We start from the raw sequence: 27476 nt of genomic DNA on the forward strand, positions 1-27476 counted from the left end.
TTTTCGTTAAGGGAAAAGGAACCCCCCCTCCCCACGTCGCACCACTGCCCTCCTCTCTCCGGACAGATTTTTTACAGGAAGAGATATAGCCCAAAAACCTGACGAAATGGCGCTGTCCAATACGGTAGTACACCTCGACCCATTTACTTGTGTGACCCAGCTCGATTTAATGTAAGGTCCAGTTCGGCTATTGCCCGTTTGATTGAACAGCCAATAAGGCTGCCTCAGCTGAAAGAAGGCACCCAAAACGTTCTCTCTCTATGTAATGTTTGAAGTTACTGCCGTAACCACACGATACTTACAATCTCACTCTTTCTACTAATTTTGTTTTTAATGCATCCCAGAGGAACTAACCAATCTATATTATAGAAGAACAGTGTACGTAGGATCCATCTTACTGATTAAAGTTGTAACAATATAAGCTATTTCTAGAAGAGTTGAAAAAAACCAGAAACCCAAAGTACTGCTGACAAACCTAAATGGGATGTCAGGTTTATGAAAACTGATATCAAGCATATGAAATATGGGGTCATTTCCAACTTAAATAAATGATATTGAAACTAATGAATGTAGCTCGATTTCCAGCTTCTCTCTGTATTTGTCCTTCCCATTTCCCAGCTTCCTTTCCAGCATTTCAAGTACTTATTCCAGCTTCTGTCATTCAGCCTGAATTCTCTTCTTTCTTTCTTTCTTTCTTTTAAATGAATGATACCCTTCATTTCCTTGGTCACAGCGTGTTAGGGTCACAGTCAGGACATCAATATCTGCTCCAGTTCTGTTATCAAAAACACTCATGTCTGTTCATTCCCACCCATCTTGTAGTCACAGACAGGTTTGATAACTGGATTTTGTTTAATGACTGCTTCTCCTCTAGGGGCGGAGCTACATGGTGGCCTGGGGGGTCAAGATGGAGGACAAGCTGATTGTGTAATTTGATTGGTGTAATCGAAATGCTTGCTCTGATATAATTGTTTCAACAAATATTGATCATGTCCAAATAAACTGTGTCTGCACTTCTTCGCTCAGGCTATAGCCTGCAAAATACAATTAATAAAAATTGACCAATAGGAGGGCAAAAAACTCTTTAAGCAATATACAACTTTAAAAATTAGTGTTTTTAAATTGAATATGAAATAAAAGAAACACTAACTGTTAAAACGTTTAACAAATAACTTGTCATTTTCAAAAAAACAATGTGTTCTCTTTAGTGCACTTTGTATGTTGTTAATTGATGAATCAAACAATTCATTTCATTATATTTCATTATTTTTTAAGGCGTTCAATTTACAGCACTTTCTCAGAAGTGCCAAGGTATTGGGTTTGTCAGACCAGTTGAGGTTTGGGTTTGTCAGACCAGTTGTTTCCAGTTGAAAGAAATAGCAAACAACACCTGTGACATCCTACTGATTTCAACTGGGTGGAACTGGTGAAGCAGCCACTGCCCATAGTTCTGTTGGTCTAAATGGGTTTTAAATGGTTTCAACTGGTATTTTCAACTGGGCAAACCATTAGAATCTGAAAACTCTGTTGGAACCAGTTGAAACCAGTACAGATCGTTTGAGACCAGTGCATTCCAATAGAGTAGCTACTGGATTTTCAACTTGAATTTCCACTAGGGATTACAGGCAAAGGAAAAAGCTACCTGGCATAATACACCACATGTACGATCAAAGAAGACAAAATTTCTCTCACACATCTCTTGTCATAAACACAATCTCCCCTTGAAAAATCAAAACAGAAACCAAGGAATATGGTTGTTAAGTTAATGTAAGTTAAGTGTTTTCACTAATTTGACGCCCACTAGGAAAAGGCTTAACGTACTCAAAAACTGCGGTCTAAGATAACCAGATTGCTCTCACACATCTCTTGTTATGAGCTCTCTCCCATCTTAACATTTCTAATTGAAGTGCATAATGATTTCCTATATATTGTAATATAATGCACAAACAAGAAGACAAAGTCAGCTGATCGTTTAGTCATTGCTTGAACCGACTACCACAAATGTCTTATGTGTTCAAGATGAATAAGGTTAATGTGGCATTTTGGCTTGGAATGAACACATTGCAACACATAGGCACTGTGTGAAAAGTGGTGCCTGCTATGTGGGTTAAGGGGACACGACAAATTTAATGATTATTTATCGCTATCTTGGGACATATAGCTGTGCTAAGCATTTTCCTTATTATGGACGTCAATGGATAGGAAAACACTAAAGTGATATAACGACCATACTCCTAAGATTTCGGTTTTGATTTTTTTGACAGAAAGTGTTTCTGACAAGAGATGTCAGAGAGAAATTTGGTGATCATTGATCGCAGTTTTGGAACATTAAACCACATTACACTTTTTCACGTTAAGCGTTTTAGAATGTCCCAATAGGCTACTGTAATCCTCAAAAGATTTTATGTAGTTTTTATCATAATCTGCCATGTGCCACCCCAATAAAATGACTGGACCCAGCTGCCCCCCCCCCCCACCCCCCCCCCCCCCCCCCCCGCCAGTAGAAAAGCTCTGGCTACGCCCCTGTTCTCCTCTCTTCTTGCCTGAAGTTTCTCTTTGCACACACACTATTGAAACCCTGCAGTGCAATCTAATAACTGTGTCAACTGGGTCTCTGTCTGGTGGGTCAGGCTGCACTGCTGGTGGTCACTCTGGGCTCTGATGGTTTGATAAACAGTCACTGTGGACTCCACATGATCACTGAAATAAAACAGGGCTTGAATGACCTTACATTTACTTTTAGTTATTTAGCTAACACTTTTGTACAAAACAACTTGCAAAAGAGCACAGTAAAAAAGTTTAAACCAACATCTGAGTACATAAAAGTTAGTGCTAAGGCCTGAAGATCACACAGCTTTAACAGTGCAGGCTGTCACTCCCATACTGCTGGCCTGTCTGGAAGCTGATTTTATCTCATGATAATTGGTTAGGCTTTCTTACATTTCTGATAAAACATAAATAACTTTCAAAAAAGCAAGGTGGTCCATGCCTGCAACAGGAGAGGAATAAGGGGGATGGGACAGACAGGAGAGGAAAAGGGGGAGTAGACAGACAGGAGAATATGTGCCATAATCTGTCATGCTGCACTGTCAGTTTTAGATGATAATATTGATATTGTGATATTATGCATTAGCCACAACAGTCAGTTTTCATTTACATTAATAATATCATTATATTAATACATTTTTTAATTATAATTTGAATAGCTTTGTAAAACATTCAAAAACACAAACAAGATAATCTCATCTGAAAGAAGTTTAATTTATATATTCAAACTCAAAATTCCTTCCAGGTGATGAAAAAGATTCAATCTATTAATGAAAATAGAAAAGAAAAAAAAGATTTTTTTTTCTTTTAGCTTTGGAGAACAGCAGACACATATGTCACAAATTTTGTTTGTAGAAAAATTCCAAATATGAGGAGGTGAATATGGCAAGATGCCTTAAATAGCTTGTACCAGCCATTTAAGAATGGATCGACTTGTATGAGTAGTAGCTGCATATGGCCCAGTGATTTGATTCCTCTGAGACAAACAGGTCCACCCTCATTAGACAGACTCTCTAGATGCAACTGTCAGTCACCAGATCAAGGCTTTTGTCACTAAAGGAAGTCTGCTACCTGGTTCTGCACATTAGGGGGATGGATGATTCATAACTGCCTTACCTGAGTCCAGGTAAGGCAGTGCCCATGTCAGCTGCTTCAGTGACTCTTCCTCCCAGCTTGACAGAGACATTCCTCCCAGCTTGACAGAGAGGCAGCTGTTGTCATGACCTCGCTGAATGAATCCCACTTGTGAGAAGTTATCTTTTGGACACACACGTTTGGCACTGGAACATCACCTTGACTATAGCATTTTTGGTACATCTGAGGTCTGCCCAGAGTCTTTTTACTTTTGCTTTTTACTTTTATTATGTTGCTTTTTGTGATTACAGTTAAGCAGTCATACAAAGATGAGAATTGGTGAGGATAAAATGAGAATTGGTGAGGGTAAAATAGGAAGCAAGCTTGTTCAGTCTTTGAACTTTATGCTTGACTGCCCTGTGTACTAAAGCTGGGCTGATAAACCTGTAGCATCTTTTTCATGTCTTTGGTTGAGAGTCCTATCCTGAGATCTGTAGATGCTTGTCCTTGCTAGACTTGCTCCACACCAAAGTCGCAGATCCATTGTAACACATCTCCCTTACTCCGTATGTGTATATCTTCTGCAGAGGAAACTCCTGCTATCCTGCCATCATAGACTTTTTTTCATTATTGAAGGACACAGAAACTGGAGCCATGTTATCAGCACATGTGTCACTAACTGGGTAAACAGTTGGATGGTATTTGCAACAAATGCAGAACAGCCAGAAGTGTGAAACAAATGCTTTAGTAACTTAAGAGATGCATTAAAACTGGCAGGATTTCTTCTGATCCTCAGTTGCAACATGTGTGACTACCTTGAAATACATCCATGTAAGGTGTTGTCTTGACTCACCTCTACACTACTCTGGTTTGTCTGCTGGTTTGTAATTAGCCTTTCTCCTTTCAGTTGTTCATGGTGACCTCTCAGTGGCAGCCACACACTTGAGAGCATTCTTAGATTGACATTAATAGAACAAATAGAAGAAGTTGATGAAAAATGATAGTGGAATGGAATGGAATACCAGCCATTTCTGGGGCAAGCTCCTTATTGATAAATGTTCTCATGGTTGTTTACTGAATTCATTATACCCTGTTGTCTATGTGTTTATTAGGAAATTCATTGCTTAGTAGATTCTTTTCATACCTTTGTTGACAACATGGGTTGAGATGCTATTAAACACAGAAGTTACAAGCTTCCTAAGAATGTGATCAGGTTGTCAAGTCAATGGAGTAATGGACATGCTGAGTGACTGTTACTGTCAGGTGTGAACCTTTCCCAACAACTGGACAAACTATGATGCTGATGAGTGTGTAATGTCATCCATAGCGTTGACTGGAGTCTTTTAAAAGGTATCAAGGCGAAATGAACTAGCCTACTTCCTTTCTACCCCATAGAGGATTACATTTGGTTATGGTGAGATTCAGCAAGTTTCAGTCCTCTCTGTTTCTCTCTGAAAGCTGAAAGTAGGATTTTACGTTGTATTTAAAATTAGCCTTCAGGATAAGGATGTTTTTTGATGGAAATATATTTCTACAGTCTGACATGCACAGAAAGAAGTAAGTTGGACACTGCAATAAGAAGAAAAAATAATCATATGGATTCTTAAACAGCAAAACATCACACACTCCAAGAGCTGCCTTACCCAAAGTCCCCTTGCACCTCACTGAGTTTATGTAAGACAGCTTCGCTGAATTTATGTAAGATAACTTCTCCAATAAGGAGTATCAGCAGAACTGAGTCACTGTTGCATGTAATCAGTTATTTACAGCAACAATTAAATACATGTGGATGAAAGGACACTGTCTAATGCTCCAAAGTATTCTCATTTGGTCACCTATGGCTGGTTACTAGTGCCCCAAGTGGCAATCCTTGTGTCTCCTTGGCTTCCATTGAATAGTTATTACAACAAAATCAAAGATTAATAATTTAAAGTGAATAATTCAACATTGACATTTATCTGTGAAATGTAAAATCCTCTGGTCCATGTTTTTGCAGTGGGCATGTTAAAAAAATGAAAGGTGTTCAGTTGGGAATCCTTCAGTGCTCATGCGTTACCATTTTAAGTTTTAGCAACTTCAGGGAATTAGTAAGGCTAGATTATCCCATACATCTTTATCAGTTATACACTTTTAATTTCAGTATGTTGGGTGTGTGATATTATTCTGAGCCTTTTAAGGTCAGGATGTTGGGTATGTGATATTATTCTGATCCTTGGCTGGTGAAACAAGATGACACACCATGGTTCTCAACATGGCACCATACACTAATCCACTGTGGAAAAGAAAAAGAATGTTTCATATAAAAAGCACACAGGTTTTTATTGCATATCAATTTCATGTATAAATTCTTCATAGCATTGGAAAGATTACATTTGGTATACATATCTATTCTACAGAATTAACATCAGAATCATGTCTGCTTCCATGAGATTTCTCTAAAGTATATCTTCAGTAATCACAAGCATCAAAAAAGAACTGCAATTTTCAGAATTTTTCAGTATTATTCTACAATCCTTTCATTTTTTTATTAATTTCTCTCCCACAAGCGTATTGTTTTATTTAATAACCATCTGCCCATTGCATTTTAAGGCAGTAAACAGGACTTGAAGTCAAACCTACAAACCTAACCACATTTACAATAAGTGCATCTACAAATTCATTATTTTTTGTTTCATTTTTTTGTTTTTAATTTAAGATACACATTTCACAAAATGGACACCATTATGACCACTACAACACAAGTCATGCACAATATTTTTTTTTCTTTAATAAACATAACAGAAGCAATATACAACTCAGATCCAAAGAGACAAGCACCATCCATTTCAAACCCATATTTTAAAGGAATTTTCTGACATTTTCTGCAACACCATTTTTTTTGTTTTGTTTTGTTTTTGTTTTTTTATTTTTTGCGAAACAATATACAGTTGAAAAGAAACCATATCATTTTAGTCTGTACTGTAACAGTGGGCAAAAGAATAGTATTTGTGTTAAGATTGTGTCCATTCATCAGTTCTTTATCAAAGCTGGTAATATGATTTTATTCTTCAGTGTGAACTGATCTAATCCACACAGCCTACAGCGCTTCCTTGTTACAGTAGTATATGTCCTCAGTCACTCTTTACGTGGTTAGCCCAAAAATCTCACAACCCCAGGACTTCTGTGTATTCAGTACTGATAATCATGAACTCACATGTATTCTGTATAAATAAAAGAGGAGAGAAATGCTCTCTGCTGCCACTAAAAACGATGCTATCTGTTTATAAGGCTGGAAATAAAAGCATACACTACAGTGCTTCAGTGTAGGTGTTTATTCATTAGTTCTTTGTGAAAGATTACTTTTGAATGCTGGATTTGCTCCGTCTACACAGGTAAACTAGGTATTTCTTGGTAATGTTTTACACCCAGAAGTAAATGCAGTCCTTCCAAATGTCCTTGTTTTTCCTGAAGAAACCCGATCTTAGCAGGCTAAGCTAAGTGCACTGACTCCTAAACAATCCCAAAAACAATGGCAACAACAGGGGTGTGTCTGTCTGTCGTTGGCCACCTTTAGGTAAAGTGCTTTATTTAAACCCACTCATCTTTGCTTTTAGAACCCTATGACATAGAGGTTAAAGTAACAGAGCACTAGAGAGAAGATTAAAATGAGCCCTGTAGCTAACAAAGACAGAATGCCCACTAATTAAGTGCTTTCTTTGATTGCACATATGGATTGAGTGGCTTGGGAGAAAAAAAAAGAAAAGAGAGAGAATTTGCAGCAAGGAAATAGTTAAAAAATAATCGGGAGGAGACTTTTTACACAAGAATTAACTGTATTCTACACATTAATCGAGTGAATTAATTCAGTGGACTGGGACATTGTTCTGGGACTCTTCCTTACTGGAAGAATGAAGCAGTCCCCCTAACACTAAGCCATGCTAAACTTCCTCCCCTTGTCATCGTTTCTCCCTGATTCCCAGCTGACCTCATTAAGGGACTGCCTTCATGAATATTCAACAGTCACTGCTTAATGTTTAATTAACCCCCTAACTCCCCACCCCCCTAGTTAGCTGCTGATGATTTGGGAAGTGATAAAACCATTTGATCATGCAGTCATTCCATAGACTTACACTCAAAGTCAGTGAGGGCACCTCATCCTCTCCAATCCTTGACTGGTTTCTGGGTTCTCTCAGCACAAACTGGGTTCTCTTAGCACAAACTGGGTCCTGTAATTACTTATTTTTGGGACAGAGAGAGCTGTGCCAACAGCACATTTCTTGTGGATTACCGGTTGAATATTTTACATGATCACGCAGGAGACATATCTGCCTGTCTAATTTTGCAGCAAGGAGTAAAAAAAACCCCAAAACTCTGACACCATTATAGTCTCCGAGTTGATCTTTTTCAGTTGATATCTTTTGAGTGACAAGTCACCTGTTGTTTGTGTTAGAAATTTCACAGACTGGGTGCAGTCACATCTCAGCTTTACCAGATACTCCATATTCAGGTTCAAACAGGAGGTCAGACAAACCAAACAGCACAATGGACACACACACAAAAAAAAAAAAAAATCAGAGAAAGATCACTACTAAGACCATGTATCATAAATTAAACAGATGATTTTATGAATTTTTATGTCTTCAATTTTGGCACACTGACAGCCTCAAGAACAGAGATTCTCAATCTCTGTACTTTTCTGATTTATTATCATTATTTCTTCAAGAAAAAAAGTGAAATAGGATATTTCTTCTTTTCTTTTTCATTTGTCATGTTTCTTCCAATAATGAACAAAAATAAATAGAAAACAAAAACTCATTAAATCAAATATACTGGAAATAGGCAATAACAGAAAAAAACAGCTACACAGCAGTGAAAACCACTTGGAAAAAGGAAATGATTGTCAGAGGAAAAAAAAAACAAACAAAAAACTATGGGTTATTTGGCACACGTCACTCTTGCTACGAACGTTCAAATTATTTTGTACATCAAACAATATCGTACAATTTTGGTCCTTCACTAAATAATTATTACATTTCAACACAGAAGTGCCTGAAAGGAAACAATACTGTTTATCGAAGAACAAATAACACACTGACAGAAGAGAAAGTTATGTGAAATTCATCAGGAAGGAGGAAAGAATCTTCCTTTACCTCCAAATGGGAAATCATTAAATCTGGAGTCACCAGCTTATTCCTCAAAACAAACTGTCACTTCAGAGCAAAGACCCAGATCACACGTTTCACAACAGCTACAAAGGGAACAACAACAGTAACATATTGATTGTTGAACATATGTGACAAACAAGCTCTTGCTATTTGTCAGTGATAAACCTTGAACAGAATGCATTTTGAATTGGGTGTCAAGATCTCGTCACTGGAGTAACATCAGGTTTACCCCAAATGAAAGCACAGATAAGTCCTAACTTGGTTCGATGTTTTCACAGTTGTATCCTTAGCGATGTCATTGAACTGAATCAGAAAAGAACATTTATCGTTTTTCAAAGTTCATATCATAGTAACCCTAACTAGTTAGTAACTGGCATAAAGTCCTCAATCTTATGCACTGCATTATTGGCCAGGGGTGTTCTTTCAGTGTATTTGTGCTCTCAGAAATTCATAGCACTTCCATTGTTCTATGAGACTGGTGTGTGTAAAAACATACTGTGGAGAGGGCAGTGCAGTTGTCGATCCTGTAGTTGTGACTGATGGACATGTGGATGGTGGAATGCAGCAAATGAAGTCCTCTGACTGACCACTGTGTAGAGACACTCTCAAAGATGCCACTAATGTGATCAGGAGTATGAACTAATAACTTCTCCTTTACTGAACTCAGTACACACAACCTTCTACTGCTCCATTTACATCGCATCACAGGGTCAAGGCATTCTTCTGTTGTCATGCAGGGCATGGTTTCTGACTTGCATCTGTGCAGGTAACAAGAGTGTGCATGGACATTTTAAATTTGTCAATTTAGAGTGGTGTCACTATCTGTGGGGGGGGGGGGGGGGGGGGGATCTTGTTTTTTCATAGCTTGTGACAGTCCAGGACCTCCAGAAAGAAGTTGAGGAGAGCAAAACCATGGATATGTCGCAGGTTCTTTCTCTTTAACCCCCTTGTGGAATGAACAACTGACTCTACAGCTACTTTTTTCTGTCTCTGGGTCGCTCCCAGTTCAAAAAAACATCCCAGAACCCCCCCAAACCTTTCCTGAGATAGTTCATCTCAGATGGCCTCTCTGGTCCTCCAAATATCTTCCTACCTTCATGTTGGTAATGGTCTCTTGCTCTTTCATCCCCTCCTTAATCTTGCTCTCCCTCTAAACTCTTGTTCTCTTTATCTCTCTGGACTTAGATGTGGTTTAGGGGGTGAAAGGAGCTCGTTTCTGAAGTGCCTCCTCCCATGTTCAGCCAAGCATCCAGGGAATTCTGGGAAGATGAGTGTAGAGGGTTGTTTTCAGACAGAGAGAGCATCATTGCATAAGCCTGGAGGATGAGACACAAAACAGAGACACATTTCAACTCAAAGTAGGTACGGAAAAATGCCTCAAACACAAGACCATACAGACCAATGTCAAATACTCTTTGTTCTCTTTATTCATCAAATATTTAAATGACAACAAAATGTTTACAACTCTAGTGGGACTTCAACTTTTTTCCCCACATTGTTCTGAAACTTTCCATGCTTCGAGAGTTTGAGTAAATGAAGATGATAAGAAAGGAAGTCATGATAGAATGTTGATTCTATGTCTACCTGGTTCCTGACAGTTTCTAGAAGGGAGCAGACATGGGCATGGCAGTCATCCCCCAGTTACAAGAGTAATGGAGTGTTACAACAGGATAGTTACAAGAGCGATGGAGTGTTACAACAGGAAAGTAAGAAGGAAGATGAAGGGCCATACACTGGCCAAGACAAAAATGTATTCTGTCTCCTCATCGCAGACCAACAGACAGATAAGCCAGACAAGAGAGAGAGAGGGACACGGGAGCTCACAATAAAATTTGCTTCAATCCTCAGCTGCTTAGCATCAAAGTGTTTATTCCCTAAATTCAGTCAGAGAAAAATGGTGGGAGGGTGCTTTGTCTGTACATTCTGTTGCTTCAGGTTTAACCTAATTGTCTCTTAAGGTTTAACCTCATTATCCCTTTCCCAATGGGTTCTGCTTGGGGCAAGGGAACGTACCTGAGTCTTTGCGCGCCTGAACAGCGTCTCTTTCAGTGCCTCTGACTCTAGCGAGGTGTTAAAAATGTCTTTAACGTCAAAGGGCTCTTCTGCGGCTTTATGGTGGAGGTCCAGGCCCTTGGCAAACCCAGGGAGGGGCTCCAGACCTAATAGGGCTGAATCCTCCTCAATACACCTGCGCCGGGGGAGGAGGGTGGAAGGAGGGGTTTGACCCCTGGTTAGCCCAACCAAACACTCTGTCCAATCAGAGGAATGAATAATGCCGGGCATGCAACAGGGGGAATGAGACGCAAGATGCGGGGAAATGGCACAGAATGACTGAGGAAGGCTTTCATGAAAAAGAAAGGCGCGCAGACACAAATATATGAACATTCATGGACACATGCACACGCCATGGTAGAAATCTACCAGCCTCCCCTGAACAGTAATAATGCAATGCCAAAAAAGCATGTGAACAGCTCAGGCATTTAACATACACTCCTGCTACCCATGTGCATGTTTAGAAACAGATCAAGAAAAAGTAACAGTCCGTTTTCCAGCCACGTTCAGTTTGTAACATGATACTTAAACTACATAGTAAAGACATCTCTAAGCATAAATAGCTCAAGATGTCTAGGTGATTCTTCCAAGAAGTGTTACAGAGGCCAGAGTCTGCAGGCTGCTGGCTTATGGAGGGAAGTCGATGAAAAACAGATGGAGAAATGGGATGAGGTGAAACAAGCCATGAAAGGCAATATCTTCCAAATAAATCACTCTCTCTCTCTCACATCAGCAGGGCAACTGACTACATGACTTTCACATGAGTTCACTGCATTCTACCGATAGAAATAGAAATAACTAGTCTCACTGTAATTACCAATATTTGGAAGAACACATACACAGGAAACATGTGCAGGAATGACTTACAGTAAACAATATACAATAAGCAGTTAGTAGCGTTAAGTGCTTTCACTGAGGAAGGACTGATGCTGATGTTGAAGCCAATTTTGTCAGTGGTTGGGGTTAATTTTGAACCCAGTGAAATCCAGTTAGCCTTAAATCTAGGTTTAATATTTCAGGTCTCAGATGGTCATAAGACTGACATTTTTATTCCAAAGCATTAGTAGAGTGAGAATGTGGTTTCAAAATATATATATTCTTGGAGTCTAGGAATAAGGCTTCTACTGCCATCTGGTGGGAACTTGTTTTACTGCATTTTGTCAGAGGTTGCATTCACCCACGTTAAGGTGGCAAATTTCCGCATCAGCAATGATATTAAGAATGCTATTGTATTGTATTGTATTCTATTCTATTCTATTTGGTAAAAATGTAAAAACATTGTAGAGACAGAGGAGCACACAGAAACAGGAGGTGATTAGTGATGATGGAGTAGTTGTGGAGGAGTTGGTGGTGTCTTGTCACCTGCGAGTGTGCTCATAACTCAGAGAGAGGGGGCCTGACTCCTCATCATCCTCAAACGGGCCCTGCACCATGGTAGCAGGGGAGGCCGGCTCGTCCTGTGACTTCTCGGTCAGAGAACCTTCCTCATCTTCATCATCTCCTTCCACCTCTTCTTCCTCCTCCTCCAGTGGCTCTCCGCTACTCAGTTTGGTGCTTGACAGAGCATGACTTTCAGGGTGCACCTCCTCCTCTGCCTTGTCTGACCTGTGGACACACAGGAGCATTATGGGAAAGAGCATAAGCATTGTTTGTCATCCTAGCTACCTTTGAATTGTGACATAAACAAAGGCCATAAAATGGATCTCTCTAGACAGGACTGCTGGTCCAGCTAAGTCCATCATATTTCCAATATTACTCCCCTTTCCATACGTCCCTGTGCTGGGATATTCACTCCATACGTCCCTGTGCTGGGATATTCACTCCATATTTCCCTGTGCTGGGATATTCACTCCATACGTCCCTGTGCTGGGATATTCACTCCATACGTCCTTACTGTAATGGAGTGATTGTCTCTCTCTCTGTTTCTCACTAACAATACAGCGATTTGGACACAGTGATTAACAAACATCCCCACAGCCACGGGATGAGAAGGCACAGGCTTGACACATGACACAGGCCTGAACCTACGATTAAAGGAACTGCGTTCTGGGTGGAGTGGTGGTGTTATAAATTGGCCCGTCTGTACCAGGCCAGTCTGAGTCATTCACACAAGCCTCAGCTCAGTAATTGAGGTTTGTTTTGCCAATGACAACCAAAGCAGAAAAAAGACCCTAACCACCCCCCCCCCCCCGCCCCCCCCACCAAAAGCTCTGCAAACAGGCTATCAGCACCATGATTTCTTTACGGAAACATTCCAGAAGGTTTCAACTCTGCCAGCCTCAGAGCTGATGATGTCATTTCCCTGAGAGAATTTGCCCCCCCACCGTAAAAAGTGCTCGTTCACCGCTCTGCTCTCACACCAGACATTCATCAAAGTGGACACATTTATGAGAGCGAAGAGAGAGACTGTGTCAGGACGTGGGGTGGGGGCAGAGGGTAGACTTTAAATAAGATGACAAAGACAAAGAAAATAGAAAAAGGTCCTTGTTTTTTTTTTCTTTCCACTTCTCCATCTAGATTAAATATCCCATAATCAAATTGGCCCTAACCAAGAGAAAGTCCATGTGCAGTGAGACAGCGCCTGGTCCTGACACAGACCTGTGCTTTGTCTCTCAGTCTAAACATGTCAGTGCTCTGTTTGGGTTAATGGCCGGGGGGGGGGGTTCCATCAGTGTAGACTGCAGATAAATGCCTCAATCTGACAATCCCTGGAGGGTGGCTGCAGCGAGGGTGGGGGGGTGCAGAGAGTGAGTCGAAGGGCAAACATGATACAGTATTTAAGCTCCATCAGTCAAACTCATGAAATCCTTTCCTCTTTTGGCTGTCAAGTCTGAAAGAACAGACGATTCCTTATTTCCCCACCTCCACCTTCCCTCAGAGGGAGTTGCACAGCCCTGCCTTACTACAGCAGGAGGAAGAGAGGGAGAGGAGGTTAAGGAGGCGTCTACCACCAGAGGACTCTCCTCACTGCTCACTTGACTTGTTTGTGAACCCCAGAGAGGGGGGGCTGAAAGAGACATACTCAGAGAATGAGTGTTTCAGCATGGGTCAATGCAGGAGACACTGAAAACAGAGCACATATCTGAGTTAGTGATACAGAAATGGTACACTCTGCTCATTCAGGCCAGGGTGAGGTTACTGGTCCCAGACGACAGGGTGATGGTGGACCGCCCTGAAACCAGATCTTTCATGTGTCTGACACAGAAGAGGATCCAGAAGTCACTGCCATGAGGGCCAGTGCTCTCAAATCACTCTAAATCACTCTTTCACACAGACACTTCAGCCAACACACGTTTGTCTGTGTGAACTCTCAGGGCTGCACAGCCTGCCTGCTTTTGGCCTGAGCTGTGCCAATCGCCATATCTTGCATGTTTTGTATTGTTTGTTTATGTGCTAATTAGATGACTGCTTCCACAGTGTGTGTGTGTGTGTGTGTGTGTGTGTGTGTCTGCACTTCCCAGTTGTAACACGTTCTTCCCGATAAGTGATGCACTTCAGCGGCGTAATGGGGGACTTAAACTCGCATGGCACACAGACACGTGTTTGAGTGTCAAATAAAGCTTGTTTATTCCTTACGCACGCTCACTGGTGTTCTACTCATAAAAGAATGGTTATAAACCTTTGTTTGTAAGTGTTGTTTGGTGTCACTGTTAGTGAGAGTTGGGAACTAAAAGTGCACACTAGTCATTACTTGCTGCAGTCTATCACTACTCCCTCAACTCTGACAATACATACAATACAATGCAGTACCAATCTCTGCCACAAGGGTGCAAGCATGAGCCAGAAATAAACGAGACAACTTAGAGCTTACAAGAACTTTGCCTCCAGATGATGGCCAGAGCATTACATACACACTGTGTGTATGTGTCTGTGCGTGTGTGTGAGTGTGTGTATGTGTGTCTGTGTGTGCGCGTGTGTGCGCGCGTGCGTGTGTGTGTATGTGTAAGTACTGAACCTTTTCTCTGTCGAGCTGCAGGCTGTGTTCAGCTCACTGTTGGAGATGAAATTCCTAATTTCGGAGAAGTACGAGTCTTCCTTCTCATCTAAAAGTGCATGGTTTTCTGGCTCTGAGTTTGGGGAGGAGATATTTGTTCCCAGGTTTGACAGCATCCCAGAGTGTTGGCTCACTGTAAGATCAGATGACATTGTAAACACACACACACACACACACACACACATACAGAAACAGAGAGAGACAGAAAGAGAGGTGAATGGTTATCGAGGCCTGCTGTCTCTAAGCTAGCCTGGTCCTCCATTCACACCTTGAATCAAACCGAATCTTTTCTTCTGGACCATATTTTGGAAATAGACAGGGGGTGGTGTTTTGTTTTGATCGTTAGTCCTGTAATATGGATTAACGGTCAGGGCTTGTGTGAGGCGGTGTGTACCTGGGATGTTTTCGTGTTCATGTTTTTTTAAGTGGCGGTCCAGGTTAGTCTGCTGACCAAAGCAGCGATTACACAGGTGGCACTTAAAGGGCTTCTCCTTGTTGTGGATGTTCCGCACATGTCGCTGGAGGTTTGAGGAGATGCTGAACGAACGGTCACAGTACTTACACCTGCATATGAGGACAGAGAGGAACAAGAGCAAGGGAGAGATTGGGGGGGGAGGGGGAGAGAGAGAACAAACTAAAGATCTTGTTTGACAAACTAAAGGAGAAATTAGTTGTTTCTGTCTGAATGCAGTGGCTGGATTCTCACTAATCCTGTTCTCTGTCTGTCTCAATGGCCTTTCAGAAAAGCAAATAAGACACTCTTTTATTCACTGCCTTCTGAGAGTGAGCATAAAAAACACAAATGACTGAGAATGAGCATAAAAAACACAAATGACTGAGCTCCTCTCAGAGAAATGCTGCACATTTTTAACATAGAAATCCATCTCAACAGCTCGTTAACCATCAGAGCATAACTGTCATTTTTCATCTAAAACTGATTAGACTTGACTAGTTTGTCTGAACGCTAAGGTCAGCCTACTGTATGTGGGGAATGAGTTAGCAAGTTCACAACCAGAAACACAGTCAATGACAAATTGAGGTATCTGCTCTGATTTACACAGCTGTGCTGCAGTGATGCTGGCTTTACACACACTAGCAGAAGACAGGCAGTTTGTGTCACAGACATGCCACTTACAGGCTAGTGTGAACAAGCCATGGTATGGCTATATAACAGTGTCTTTCTGTGTGAATATAGTTCTGACTGTCAGTGTCAGACTGGTAAGGTAGTTTACATATAAGGACATAAGGATGGTGTGCATGTTTATAAGCAGCAGTGCTGCACTGATGAACTCTACAGACCAGCATTGACTCTCCACATAAACATTAACTCTTATCCTGTTTTTCCAAGACTTAAGCCTGCATCAACATCATGACCATAACTGTATTTCATTTCATCAGGCTTTTGACCTTTCCACTCAAAGTGAAAGAAAACTCTCTCTTATGTCTCTTGCTGTGCTGGCTGACCAAGTTATGCTGTCAGACACATTTGTAGCTGTGTTTTTTTAAATGAATCTTGAAATGAGGACATATTTGTCCAGTGACAGGTCCAAGGTTCATCTAATTCTGCTCCTGTGTGTGTGTGTGTGTGTGTGTGTGTGTGTGTGTATGTCTGGCCTTGGGACGCTTCCTCTAAGGGCGAGAGCTTTGCCCAAGCCCACGCTACTTTGCTGTGGTCCAGCTGTCCCCGACGGCCACGGTGCGGTCCAGAGGCGGCCGGAGACCATCAGTTTACCATATTGATAAATAAACAGCATGCTGAAGCTGCGGACCGCCTGGGCCAGACCAGACAGAGCCTCTTTGTCAGAGAGCATGGCGTCGGAGACCGGACTACTGGTCCTCCGACTACCCCCCCCCCCTCAATCCACTGCCACCGCAAGGTTCCCTTTCAGAGGAGCTAATTGCTTTGGGAAAAACGTTCGTCATCATGTGCTTGGAATCTCGATGCGAAGCCCTTTTCATGTTCCACATTCACATCTCTCTCTCTGTATGTGTGTGTGTGTGTGTGTCTATGTCTAATTTCCAGACTAGGCATAACATGGTTCATCGAGAATGGTAAAATGCCAAGATGGCATTTTTTCCCTCTCCTCTCCCTCACTGGTCTTTTTCTGCCCCCCCACCCCCCGCCTTTTTTTTTTGTTTATTTTTCTTCGTGTGTCTCCAGGGGGACTTTAAATTACTTCATCATCTTAGCTAGTCTTTTTTACACATTACAGAGGCTGTAGATGGAGCGTTGCAGTCTGAATGAGGTCTTTGAATGGTCAGGCCAGGCCTAGCCGATTGCACCAGGCTGATAGCATCTCCAGGGGGGTAAAGAGACCAACTACAATGGAGCATGAAGGCTGCATACAGGAGACCCAGGCTGATGGGAGACTAACTTGGCCTTGTTTACTAAAGAGCTGGGTGATGATGATGATGATGATGATGATGATGATGATGACGACGATGACGAGGATGACGATGTCTGCTTTTTGTTAGGGTAAATTGTTCCTAAACGAGCTAATCAGAGGAGTGTTTGGATCGCGCCAACCATGCAATGACTGACCAAGTCCCCTGAGGTGATTTTAGTGAGGCGCGGTATCAGTGTGCTTTAGCCGGCCCTGTGCTCTATAACAACTTGTTTACGTCCTCTCTCAAGGTCTCACACAGGCAGCTCAGCTCTGGCCCAGGGGTAAAGACGTTTTTTTGAGAATGATTTAAGAAATGAGGGAAATGCAAAATGGCCGGATCAAAATTGTTACCGTATGCATGTGACAGAAATTACACTAAAAAACAACTCCCTGGTAGGTAACTATTTTATCTTGATGTCTGACCGTGGTTTAGTTATTGTTTTCAACAGGTAATACCCTATCAATGCTGTTAAATGTCTGTTTCCTTTGTATGTTTTCATCTTTGTCCCTGTTAGGTCCCTTTGTCCCTACTTCACTCGCCTGTGCAGTTTACTCAAACTGTACTCCTACACACACACACACACACACACATTTATGCACACACATACACACACACACATTTACGCACATACACGCACATGCACACGCGCGCGCACACACACACACACACACACACACACACACACACACACACACACATTTATTCTGGCCACTTTTACAGGGCTTGCATCTTCACTGTCTCCATTGCAAATAAGCAAGTAACATTTATTTATTTCTGATAAACTGTTTTTCTTCACAATTCATTTAGACATAAAATCACTTGTGGATAAGCATCTTTAAAATATCAGACCAGAACTGTGAAGGCCTGTTCTTTCCACAACTAAGCCTGTTTGATGTCTGTAGCATGGATTAGTCCAGTAGGAAGAGAGTGTAAGATGTGCTGGACACTGTAGCTTTGTAAGAAGTGGAGCTCAGCCCTGCTTGCATTGTGCTATGAGCCCTGAGTGTACAGGTTTTCCAGCAGAGAGGAGGTAGACTGCAGACCTGTCAGAGAACACTGACAATGCACATCCCTGCCCTTTAAGTCAAAGGTCAGTGCCCCTCCATTAGCCTACTGCTCTGTGGAGGGTACAGAGGAGTGGTGAGTCAGATGGGGAATGCTCAGTAAGGCTGCAGATGGCAGGGCAGATGAATGGATGATGATTAAGCTGCAGAGAAAGAGAGATCTCAGGAGGACAATTACACACTGACATTGTCCAGAGCCTCATTCCCCTACCTCCACAACATCTGTTCAGACAAAATTAATCTTCCTCTCTCTCTCTCTCTTTCCTTCTCTTTCTCCCTCCCTCTCCCTCTCTCTGCTTTTGCCTTCCTCGGTCACTGAGACGTTTAACACTAACATTGAGGATTTGAAACCATGGGCAGATTCAGCATGATTCATTCCCTCTGTGTGAGAATAACGCACTGAACTGTGGAGTGACGTAGACTGTGTAAGGTAATGAGACAAGGACACGCAAGCGTGTGTGTGTGTGTGTGTGTATATCTGTGAGTGTGTGTATGTGTGTGTGTGTGCGTGTCTGTTTGTGTGTACGTGTGTGTATGCGTGTGTGCGTGTGCGTGTGTGTTTGTGTGTGTGTGTGTGTGTATGCGTGTGTGTGTGTGTGTGTATGCGTATGTGTGTGTGTGTATGCGTGTGTGTGTGTGTGTATGTGTTTGTGTGTGGGCGTGTGTGTGGGCGTGTGTGTGTGTGTGCGTGTGTGTGTGTGTGTGTGTGTATGAGTCTGCATTAGCTCACCTGTAGGGTTGCTCTCCTGTGTGTGTTCGTAAGTGCCTGGTAAGATTAGCTGACCTGGGAAAGATTTTCCCACAGTACCTGAGAAAGAGGGGATAAATAGGTTTTTTTGGACTTTTTTTTACACAGACTCACTGCCATATCAGAAAAGTGAACTTCAGCTAAAACAATGCACCAAATGGATCACAGATATGACAGACATACAAAAAGACATCACAGATATATCTGAGTAGCATCCAAATCATTGTTAATCATATGCAATAACTATAATTTGGTACTAAACTTATTACTGTTAAGCACCCACACAGTTTTATCACATTTTCATTATTGTGTTTTTACAGTTATGGCATCCCTGTCTGTTCAAGTGGGGATGAGCGAGTTCTCACCTGCAGGTGTATCTCTCCTTGCCTTTGCGTAGAATGGCCTCAGACAGCGAGGGTGGAGGGGAGCGGAAGTTAAAGACGTGGTGGGAGGGATGCTGTAGGGAATTGGGGGCATCCAGTTTCAATGCACCAAAGCTCTCCAACTTTTCAGTCATGTTCTCCATTGCAGACACCTGAAGGGAAAAGGAGGGAAGAACACTTTACCCAGAACACTATGCCCTGGAGTCTGGAAAGACAAATGGAGGAAATTGGGGAAACTTGGAGATCTATCACCAACATAGCTTGAAACCATCAAATTTTGCTTCACCATAGCACCGTTTGACTTCAAAGACAAGTATAAATGCCACCTCAGAAACTCAGAGAATTGTCACTTTCCTGTTTGTCTCACTGGCTTTTCTCCCTGATAGAAGTAGAGCCTGTATGGTCAAGCCACACATCTGAAGTTTAGGATCTGACACTGTGGTTCCATATTTAAGTAACACAATACTATGTGATGGCCAAGAGTTCCATGCTGGGACCACAGTACTGGATGGGGGAGTGAGGGTGCATTATTATGGTGAAGGACGGAAACCCGGAGGAAGCTGTATATCAGAGAGGTCGAGTCTTGATTGTGTTGTTCAGAGTCACTTCCCTGACCTGTAGCACGTTACCAGCCACTCGAGTGGGCCCCTCTGGGATCCCCCTCCAGACAGTTCTCAACAACTTTCAGAGAGAAGTCCCAATGAATGAGCCATTCAAAGCACGACGGTAACGGTACAATATGGTTTAAGATACCCCATGCTGATAGAACTTCCCCCATTATGGGTGGAACAAAGGCGTAGGTTTATGGATCAGGAGCCAAAAACAGCTTACATCCTTCCTGGTTTTGGGGACAACGGATAAACAAAGAGACAGACGTACTGTCTCAATTTATTTGCCTGCATCCGGGCTCTACCTTGGTTCCATCCCCGCACTGGTTCAGTAATGGTGTCTGTGTGCAGGGGAACTCAGAGAGATAAAGCATTTGTCCCACATAATAGTCCTGACAGCATCCACTCCCCCCCCTTATAGTGCCAGGGGGATAATTACTGATTTTAACTGGAAAGGAGAGAAATCTTAATTTCTCTCTAAAACACAGATCAAAAGATTACATCACATTACATTACACGAGAGCCAAGGCCCTGAAAAGAAGCTGAAGCCTCTGCTCTTGAATAAAAGAGAATGATGGAGATTTGCCGTAAAAGAGAATGATGGAGATTTGCCATAAAAGTGCCAAACAGCAGCAGTTAACTGCTGATTCCAACTTTTGTGTCTGACACACATTTTTGAGCTCACTGAGAATGTAAGAACAGGAAGTGTAGAAATGTTGGTATTGGTTTGGTGATCTTGTGATTCTATGCTCCTGTCTGTTCCCTGTGGAGACATATCCACTCACATCAGCTGCTCCTGTGCCAACAACAGAAGCGGAGCTGAGGAGAGGAGAGGAGAGGACAGGACAGGACTGGAAGAAAGGGGAAAGGGGGGGTGAGTAGCACACAAATGATAGAGGACAGATTTACAGGTCAGATAAGAGCATTCCTGACAAGAGAGGCCATTCTACTGCACACAAACACAGGAAGTCCCTGATGGACACGCAGACATTATCTGGGCAGCCAGGGTCAAAAAATGACAGGAAGTTATTAGCTGTAGACTTCAACCTAGAGCTGCACGAGAAACAATGCCATAACTAAGTTTAGCTGCAGCGAGCGGTACCTGGGACGTGGGATTGCTCACTCTGGCTGAAATGGGCATTCTTTAGTAATATTATCATTATTGTAGTCATCATCATTCCAAGGTGGGACAGATTTAAAATTGTGACAGTAAACAATGATGACTGATTTTTTTCCAAAGCCAAAGAGAACAAACAAAGCTTTGTTTTCCACACCGTGGGGAGAGCAGCAGCCCTGCTGAACTCTACTCTGGCTTATAGAACTTGAAGGAATGGCACGTACAAAAAATCAATATAAGGAAAGACTCGACCAATCAGACCGGACCACACACCTAATAAAATCTTAACAGGTGATAAGACCAGATAAGAGGATTTAACCAGATTAGCAGTTCAACACAGCCGTTGACAACAATGCAAATGTGTATTGATAGAGAATGAGGGCCACGCTATGAAGTGATAAATGAACTTGAATATAATCGTAATCATGAATCAATATCTCTTACTCATAATTTAATTCACACTGTCAGGCACTATCACTGTGCTGGGGTACAGTACCTGAGGATGGTAGAGCAGTGGAGAGGGTCTGAGATACTTTTCTTTCAGAGCTCCTACAGGATCAAGCAGCTTCCTTTTCTCCACCCTGCTGGACAACAGCACCAAGGGTTACGTACAAACGAAGGTAGGGTTCTGCACTGAGGTATCCAAAGTCAAGAGCAATAACTATCACAAGATATCTTTCTTCACGTGCAACCTAAACGCAACCTTTTCTTTGTGGGTATGTTACTGACGACCTACTCGGGTTGAAATACCTGTAAATGGGATCCATGAAGAAGGGTGAGGGTTTGGCGTAATGCAGGGCAGGTTGCTGTTGAGGGGTGGGGGCTTGGGGCATGGATGCCGGGTGCTGAGTCAGCTGGGGCTGGCGCAGGTTCTGTGACTGGGCCAGTCCAGGATGGTCGTCTTTCACAGAGACTTTACAGACACCGTAGACATGGTTCTTCCGCTGTTCAGGTGTGCCGCTTCCGTTCTGGTTCGCCCGACTTCGGCTGCCAATGCTGAGGTCCAGTGGTTGCTCTTCACCAGGAAGAAGCTGGGGTGTACTTGAGGGTCGAGCTGGCTTGCCAGCGGGCAGGGGCTGTGATGGTTTCACTTCCTTGGGCTTGGTGGTGAGGTCAAAGGGGGAGTCGGCAGCAGCAGCAGTCATCTTCTGTACGTGTTCGCCAGGTGACTTGGGTTCGGGTTTGTAGAACATATTAGGATTAAGTGCCCGGTCAGTGAATGGGTACAAGGAATGTGGGAAGTTGGGCAGGAACTGGAAGGGGAACATGGAATGATAGGAGAGCGAGCTCATCTTCTTCTCCTGAAGACCCATGAAGCCTGGGCCAAAGTACTTCTCAGCGATGGATGCGATAGCCTTGATGGAATCCGTGGTGGCTCCAGTTGCCGGCAGCGCCTGCTCGTCAGGGGGTGGGAAGAATGAGTGCTGGGAGGACAGAAGGGGTCTTTCACATGCAAGGTTGTTCCCTGCGCTGGAGATGGACACTGAGCTGCTGCTCACCTCATCTTGCTTGGGCTCTTGCACTACCTTCCTCCTGCTTTTTTCCCGCTCGCTCTCAGCATCACTGTCAAGATCGGAGCCTGACACTGTGCCAGTGGTAGTGTCCAGGTCAGTACCACTGGTGGTGTTCACGTCCTCCAGATCACTGCCATCCGACACATCACTCATTTTCACCTTGCCCTTAACATCTGGAGGGGAGGACAGATCCAGTTTGGACTCGCTCTTCTCTTCCGTTTGGCCACTGAGGCCAGGCCCTCCATTGCTGTTGTTCATGGAGGTGATCATGGACAGAGGATGGTTTTCCAGAGGACTGTGAGAGAGCTTCCCATCCTGACTGTTCCCCAATGGGCTCTTCAGCAAGGGACTCGGAGGTAACAATGGGGGCCTGGGGTACAGTGAAGGTGGAAAGATCCCTGGGAAGCTGTGGGAGAGGGAGGGGAAGCCTGGTGGCGCAGGAGAGAAGGGCAACCCTGGATGGTGTGGCCGAGAGGGGAAGTAGTCATTGAAGCCCAGTCCAGCGTGGTTGAGGCCATGGTGTGACTTGGACTTGGCCAGTATAGGGTTGGAGGTCATGGGAATACCTGGAGTGAACATGCCAGCAGGGCCATAATGGTTCTTCCCCTCACAAAATCGACGGTGTTTGTTTAGAGAGGAGGTAGTGCTGAACATCTGACCACAGTCCTTACACTTGATCTGTGTGCGGCAGTCAGCATGCATCCGCTTGTGGCGGCACAGGTTGGAAAACTGAGTATAGGATTTGTGACACACCTCACCTGGGAGAACACACATGCCTGGTTAATTCTATTAACATACTGTTTCCCTTGGGGTCATGGTTTAATACTGATCAAGGTCACTCTGATAAGGACTAATCACACTGATAAAGACATGTATGACTCTGTTATACTTATCTATCAGTTATTCATAATGATCATCAAAGTCAAAACATAACTAATCCACCACACAAACAGTTTCTACACTAATACATTAAGTAGTGCCTAAAACTCATACACAAACACAAATTCAGTTCCTTTCATTTAAAAGGTTAAAAATATTGAAAAGTAAAGATGAGGGAGAGAAAGAACAAACACAACAGAGAGAGGGAGGGAGAGAAGGAGGGGGGGGGAGAGAGAGAGAGAGAGAGAGAGAGAGAGAGAGAGAGAGAGAGAGAGAGAGAGACAGAGAGAGAGAGAGAGAGAGAGAAGTATGATACCATTTCATACCGAAAATATTATGAGACACACACAAAAGGGAAAACAAAAAAGGGAATTGAAGAAAGAAAAGAAGAAAGCAGAGAGAGTGAGGCAGAAATGTGAAACAAATGGGGTGGGGGTAAAGCAGCTCTAGAATTTCATTTAGTGCTCTGACCTATAAAACAATTGCTGTCACAATCTTGGGGCGGAGCTAGACGAGAGGCCCTTGGACATGGGTAATTGTATCTGAGGCTTAGACAAGCCTGCTCAGACTTACAGATGAACGGCTTGACACTGCTGTGAATATGCTTGTGCTGCTTGAGGCCTGAGGATGTGGCGAAGGTCTTGCCACACTCAGGACAGGTGTGGGCTCGGGCACCGACGTGCTGAGAACGGATGTGGCGCTGCAGGTTACTGGGGTCTGTGAACACCTGTAGGAGAAAACACCCACACACACACACAAACACAATGACACACACACACACACACACACACACACACACACACACATCACATTCTAGCCTTATCTTGATTACATTCTTAACATTACAATGATCATATATAACTCAGTTACGGCCACACCGCATATCCCTGTATATTATTGATTAGACAGAGGTTTAAATCAAGAAAGGTTTGAACTGCTGATAATTTGCTGAGTGAAAGTTTCTTTGTGAAATGTGTACAAATGTTTCAAAATTGTAGCCCACACCAAATCATATTTTTTTCCTACAGTTAATATAAGGGTACATTTTTGAGACATTATACACAATTATGACTTTAGTACAATCAAAGTCAAAATCCACACACCTTATCACAGTTTTCACACTCAAAGCGCTTTCCGCTGTCGTGAGACATCTGATGACGGATGAGGTTGGATTTCCAGTTAAAGGCTTTGGGGCACTGGTCACATTTATACTCCCTCTCCTCTGTGTGAACGATCATATGCTGACCCAGACTGAAAACAGAACACACACACACACACAAGCTCAAACACACTCTTCAACCTCTTCATATTATCTCTTACTACTGACATACCAACCATAACGGACCCAGTGGGCAGTGTCGGCTACTTAAAAAAAAAAAGAAACAAAAAAAAAAGTCAGAATATGTTTGTTGCTCTCCACACTTCACATGCTGAGTGAGCCATAAAAAGGCTCTCTGTTTTTTTTCTAATTAACAGTGAAGTGAGACTCTATATGTGGAGAAACTATGGTATGAGTGGAGACCTAACACAGCAATTCCTGATAAGCAAAGGAAGTGTGGATAATTCAAATGCATAGTAAAATTCATATGGAATCACTGTCCACTTTATCAGAAACTCTTAGCTTGGGCCACTTTATGAGGCATACCTACCTTATAGACACACTATGTAGGTGTAAAATAACACCTATTGTCTGCTCCCACTGACAATTTGTTAACCAGTTTCTTGCCACAGGACCACTGATGACCGGACATGATTTGTGTGGCAGACCATTCTCAACACAGCAGTGACACTGACATGGTAGTGTCATAAGAGTGGGTATCACACTGGTACAGGCGTGTCAGGGACAGCAGCATTGCTGCAGCATTGCTGGGGTTTTTACACACATCAGTGTAACTGCTGGATTGGCCCACCAACCAAAAATAACCAGCCAGCAGCAGTCCAGCAGTCTGAAAGTGACCAGTGATGAAGGACTAGAGGATGGGGATTACTAACACTCAGTGTGTATGGTAACAGATGGGCCATTGTCTTTCACTGTACACCTGAAGGGGTTTCTGATAAAGTGGCTGGTAAGAGTCATTCCAGAGGAGTATGACAATGTTCTGAAATATTCCCGTGATCATTAGATTAACCCCTTGCAATTATGTAATGTTGTGTACAGAAACTCTCAGTTAAATTATTTTGCCTTTGAATACAGGTCAGTTCAGTCAGAATAAATCCAGCTTGGTTCAGTGAGATTAAATTGAAATCAAAATACACTTTAATGAGAATCAGCCCAGGCCCGGTGACAGCCCTGTGCCGCTGACAGAGAGGCGTCTGTGGCTCTGTCCTGCCACACACAACACAGGCCCTACAGAAGATTTGAATGCAGTATGGGAAGTTCAGCAGTGTGTGGAGCAGGCCTACTCACCTGTACTCGCTGGGGAAAATCTTCTCACAGTCTTTGCATTCATGCACTGGCTCGTCCCTGTCCTCCTGCTCCTGTTTGAAGTCTGTGCTCAGCGAGCCGAAGATGGAGTTTGCACTGCTGCAGGAGTATTTCTGGTGTCGCCGCAGGTCCAACTTCGAGGAGAAGAGTTCATCACAGTCCTCACAGCGGTACATCTGCTCATCTGGGGACAACAGACACTAGCCAATCACCATCACCGACCACACATGGCATCACAACAACAAGTCATGACTACAGACAACCAGTCATTGTTACAGATAACTACAATCAACATCACCAAAACCAGTCGTTATCACAGAAAACCAGTCACCATCACCAACTGCTAAACCAGCCACCGTCAAAAGCCATCATTAAAAATCGTAATATTTCCACAAACAAAGATCCTTTTAAAACAAAGAAGCAAAACAAACAGAGAGCTGCCCAAACAACCATAAATCCTGCACACACACTGTGTTTGTATATAACTAATAACATTATACTGAACACACTGGACACGCTCTGTGTTTGTATATCACTAATAACATTATACCACTGAACACACTGAATACACTGGACACACTGTGTTTTATATAACATACACTATTATACCACTGAGATATAATAGTGGACACTGAGGTATAATAGGGGACACTCTGTGTTTGTATATCACTAGTAATATTATACCACTGAACACAATGGACACAAAATTTGTTTTATATAACTAACACTATCATGCCCCTGAACACACTGGGCACACTCTATGTTTGTATATGACTAATAATATTATACCACTGAACACATTAGACATACACTGTGTTTTATATAACTAACACTATTATAATAATTAATAACATTATACCACTGAACAAACTAGACAAGACTGGAAACACTACAACAAGTACATATAGATATTTAATTGTTTTTAAACTGTGTCCTGCATATGAAAACCACAAAATGCATTATGCTCTCCAACAAACTTTCAGATACTGTTTGAAGTCCTACAGTTTTCTACAGCTTGTTATCAGTAGAAAAAACAGATTCAGTATTAATGTCAGAATAGCATTACCAAAACTCTGAAGTATCAAAAAAGGAATCAATTCAGTCAGTACATCTGGAATCAAGCCATTTAACCTGACATTAAAATATGAGTGTGAATTTTCCTTTCCTCCTGACAAAGGAGCTGAGGCTTTAGTTTCATGGCAGCAGCCATTCAGCATCACAGCACAGCATCAATCAAATTACAATGTTTTAAACAAAAAGGCTCCAATTCACACACACAAAGTGTTAATAAATAGTATCATGTATCTAAAACAAAGCCCTGTTAATTAGATGAAATCAGCCATGTGCTGTGAGGGAAGTGAGGTACAGCCAAAGGCAAACAATGCCATTCCGTGCCCTCAGGGGTCAGACCTTTGTTTAGCATGAAACTGTTTTACGACCAAGGTCAAATAAATAAAAATGTCATGGTATTTTCAATGGCAGTGTCCGGACACCAGCGCCAAGTTCAACAGTTTTGAGAGTATATTCAAGCTCATACCA

General features: G+C 42.6%; 1 protein-coding gene across 2 annotated transcripts in view; it reads right to left on the minus strand.

The window, feature by feature from the left end:
* Positions 1-9946: 9946 nt before the first annotated feature.
* The window catches only part of prdm16 (PR domain containing 16), a 139609-nt gene continuing 122079 nt past the window's right edge, over positions 9947-27476 (minus strand). Inside the window, exons 5-16 of one of the 2 annotated variants that reach the window (XM_030784427.1) lie at positions 25920-26121; positions 24616-24763; positions 24086-24239; positions 21870-23391; positions 21616-21703; positions 19377-19546; positions 18994-19071; positions 15206-15375; positions 14773-14944; positions 12180-12422; positions 10779-10953; positions 9947-10024 (exon numbers count right to left, since the gene is read on the minus strand). In XM_030784427.1, coding sequence (XP_030640287.1) covers positions 9947-10024; positions 10779-10953; positions 12180-12422; positions 14773-14944; positions 15206-15375; positions 18994-19071; positions 19377-19546; positions 21616-21703; positions 21870-23391; positions 24086-24239; positions 24616-24763; positions 25920-26121 — 3200 coding nt within the window. Of the gene's footprint in view, positions 10082-10778; positions 10954-12179; positions 12423-14772; positions 14945-15205; positions 15376-18993; positions 19072-19376; positions 19547-21615; positions 21704-21869; positions 23392-24085; positions 24240-24615; positions 24764-25919; positions 26122-27476 lie in introns of both variants that reach the window. The other variant, XM_030784426.1, reaches the window with a different exon arrangement.

The sequence above is a fragment of the Chanos chanos genome, chromosome 9, assembly GCF_902362185.1.
Source record: "Chanos chanos chromosome 9, fChaCha1.1, whole genome shotgun sequence".
Classification (NCBI taxonomy): Eukaryota; Metazoa; Chordata; class Actinopteri; order Gonorynchiformes; family Chanidae; genus Chanos; species Chanos chanos.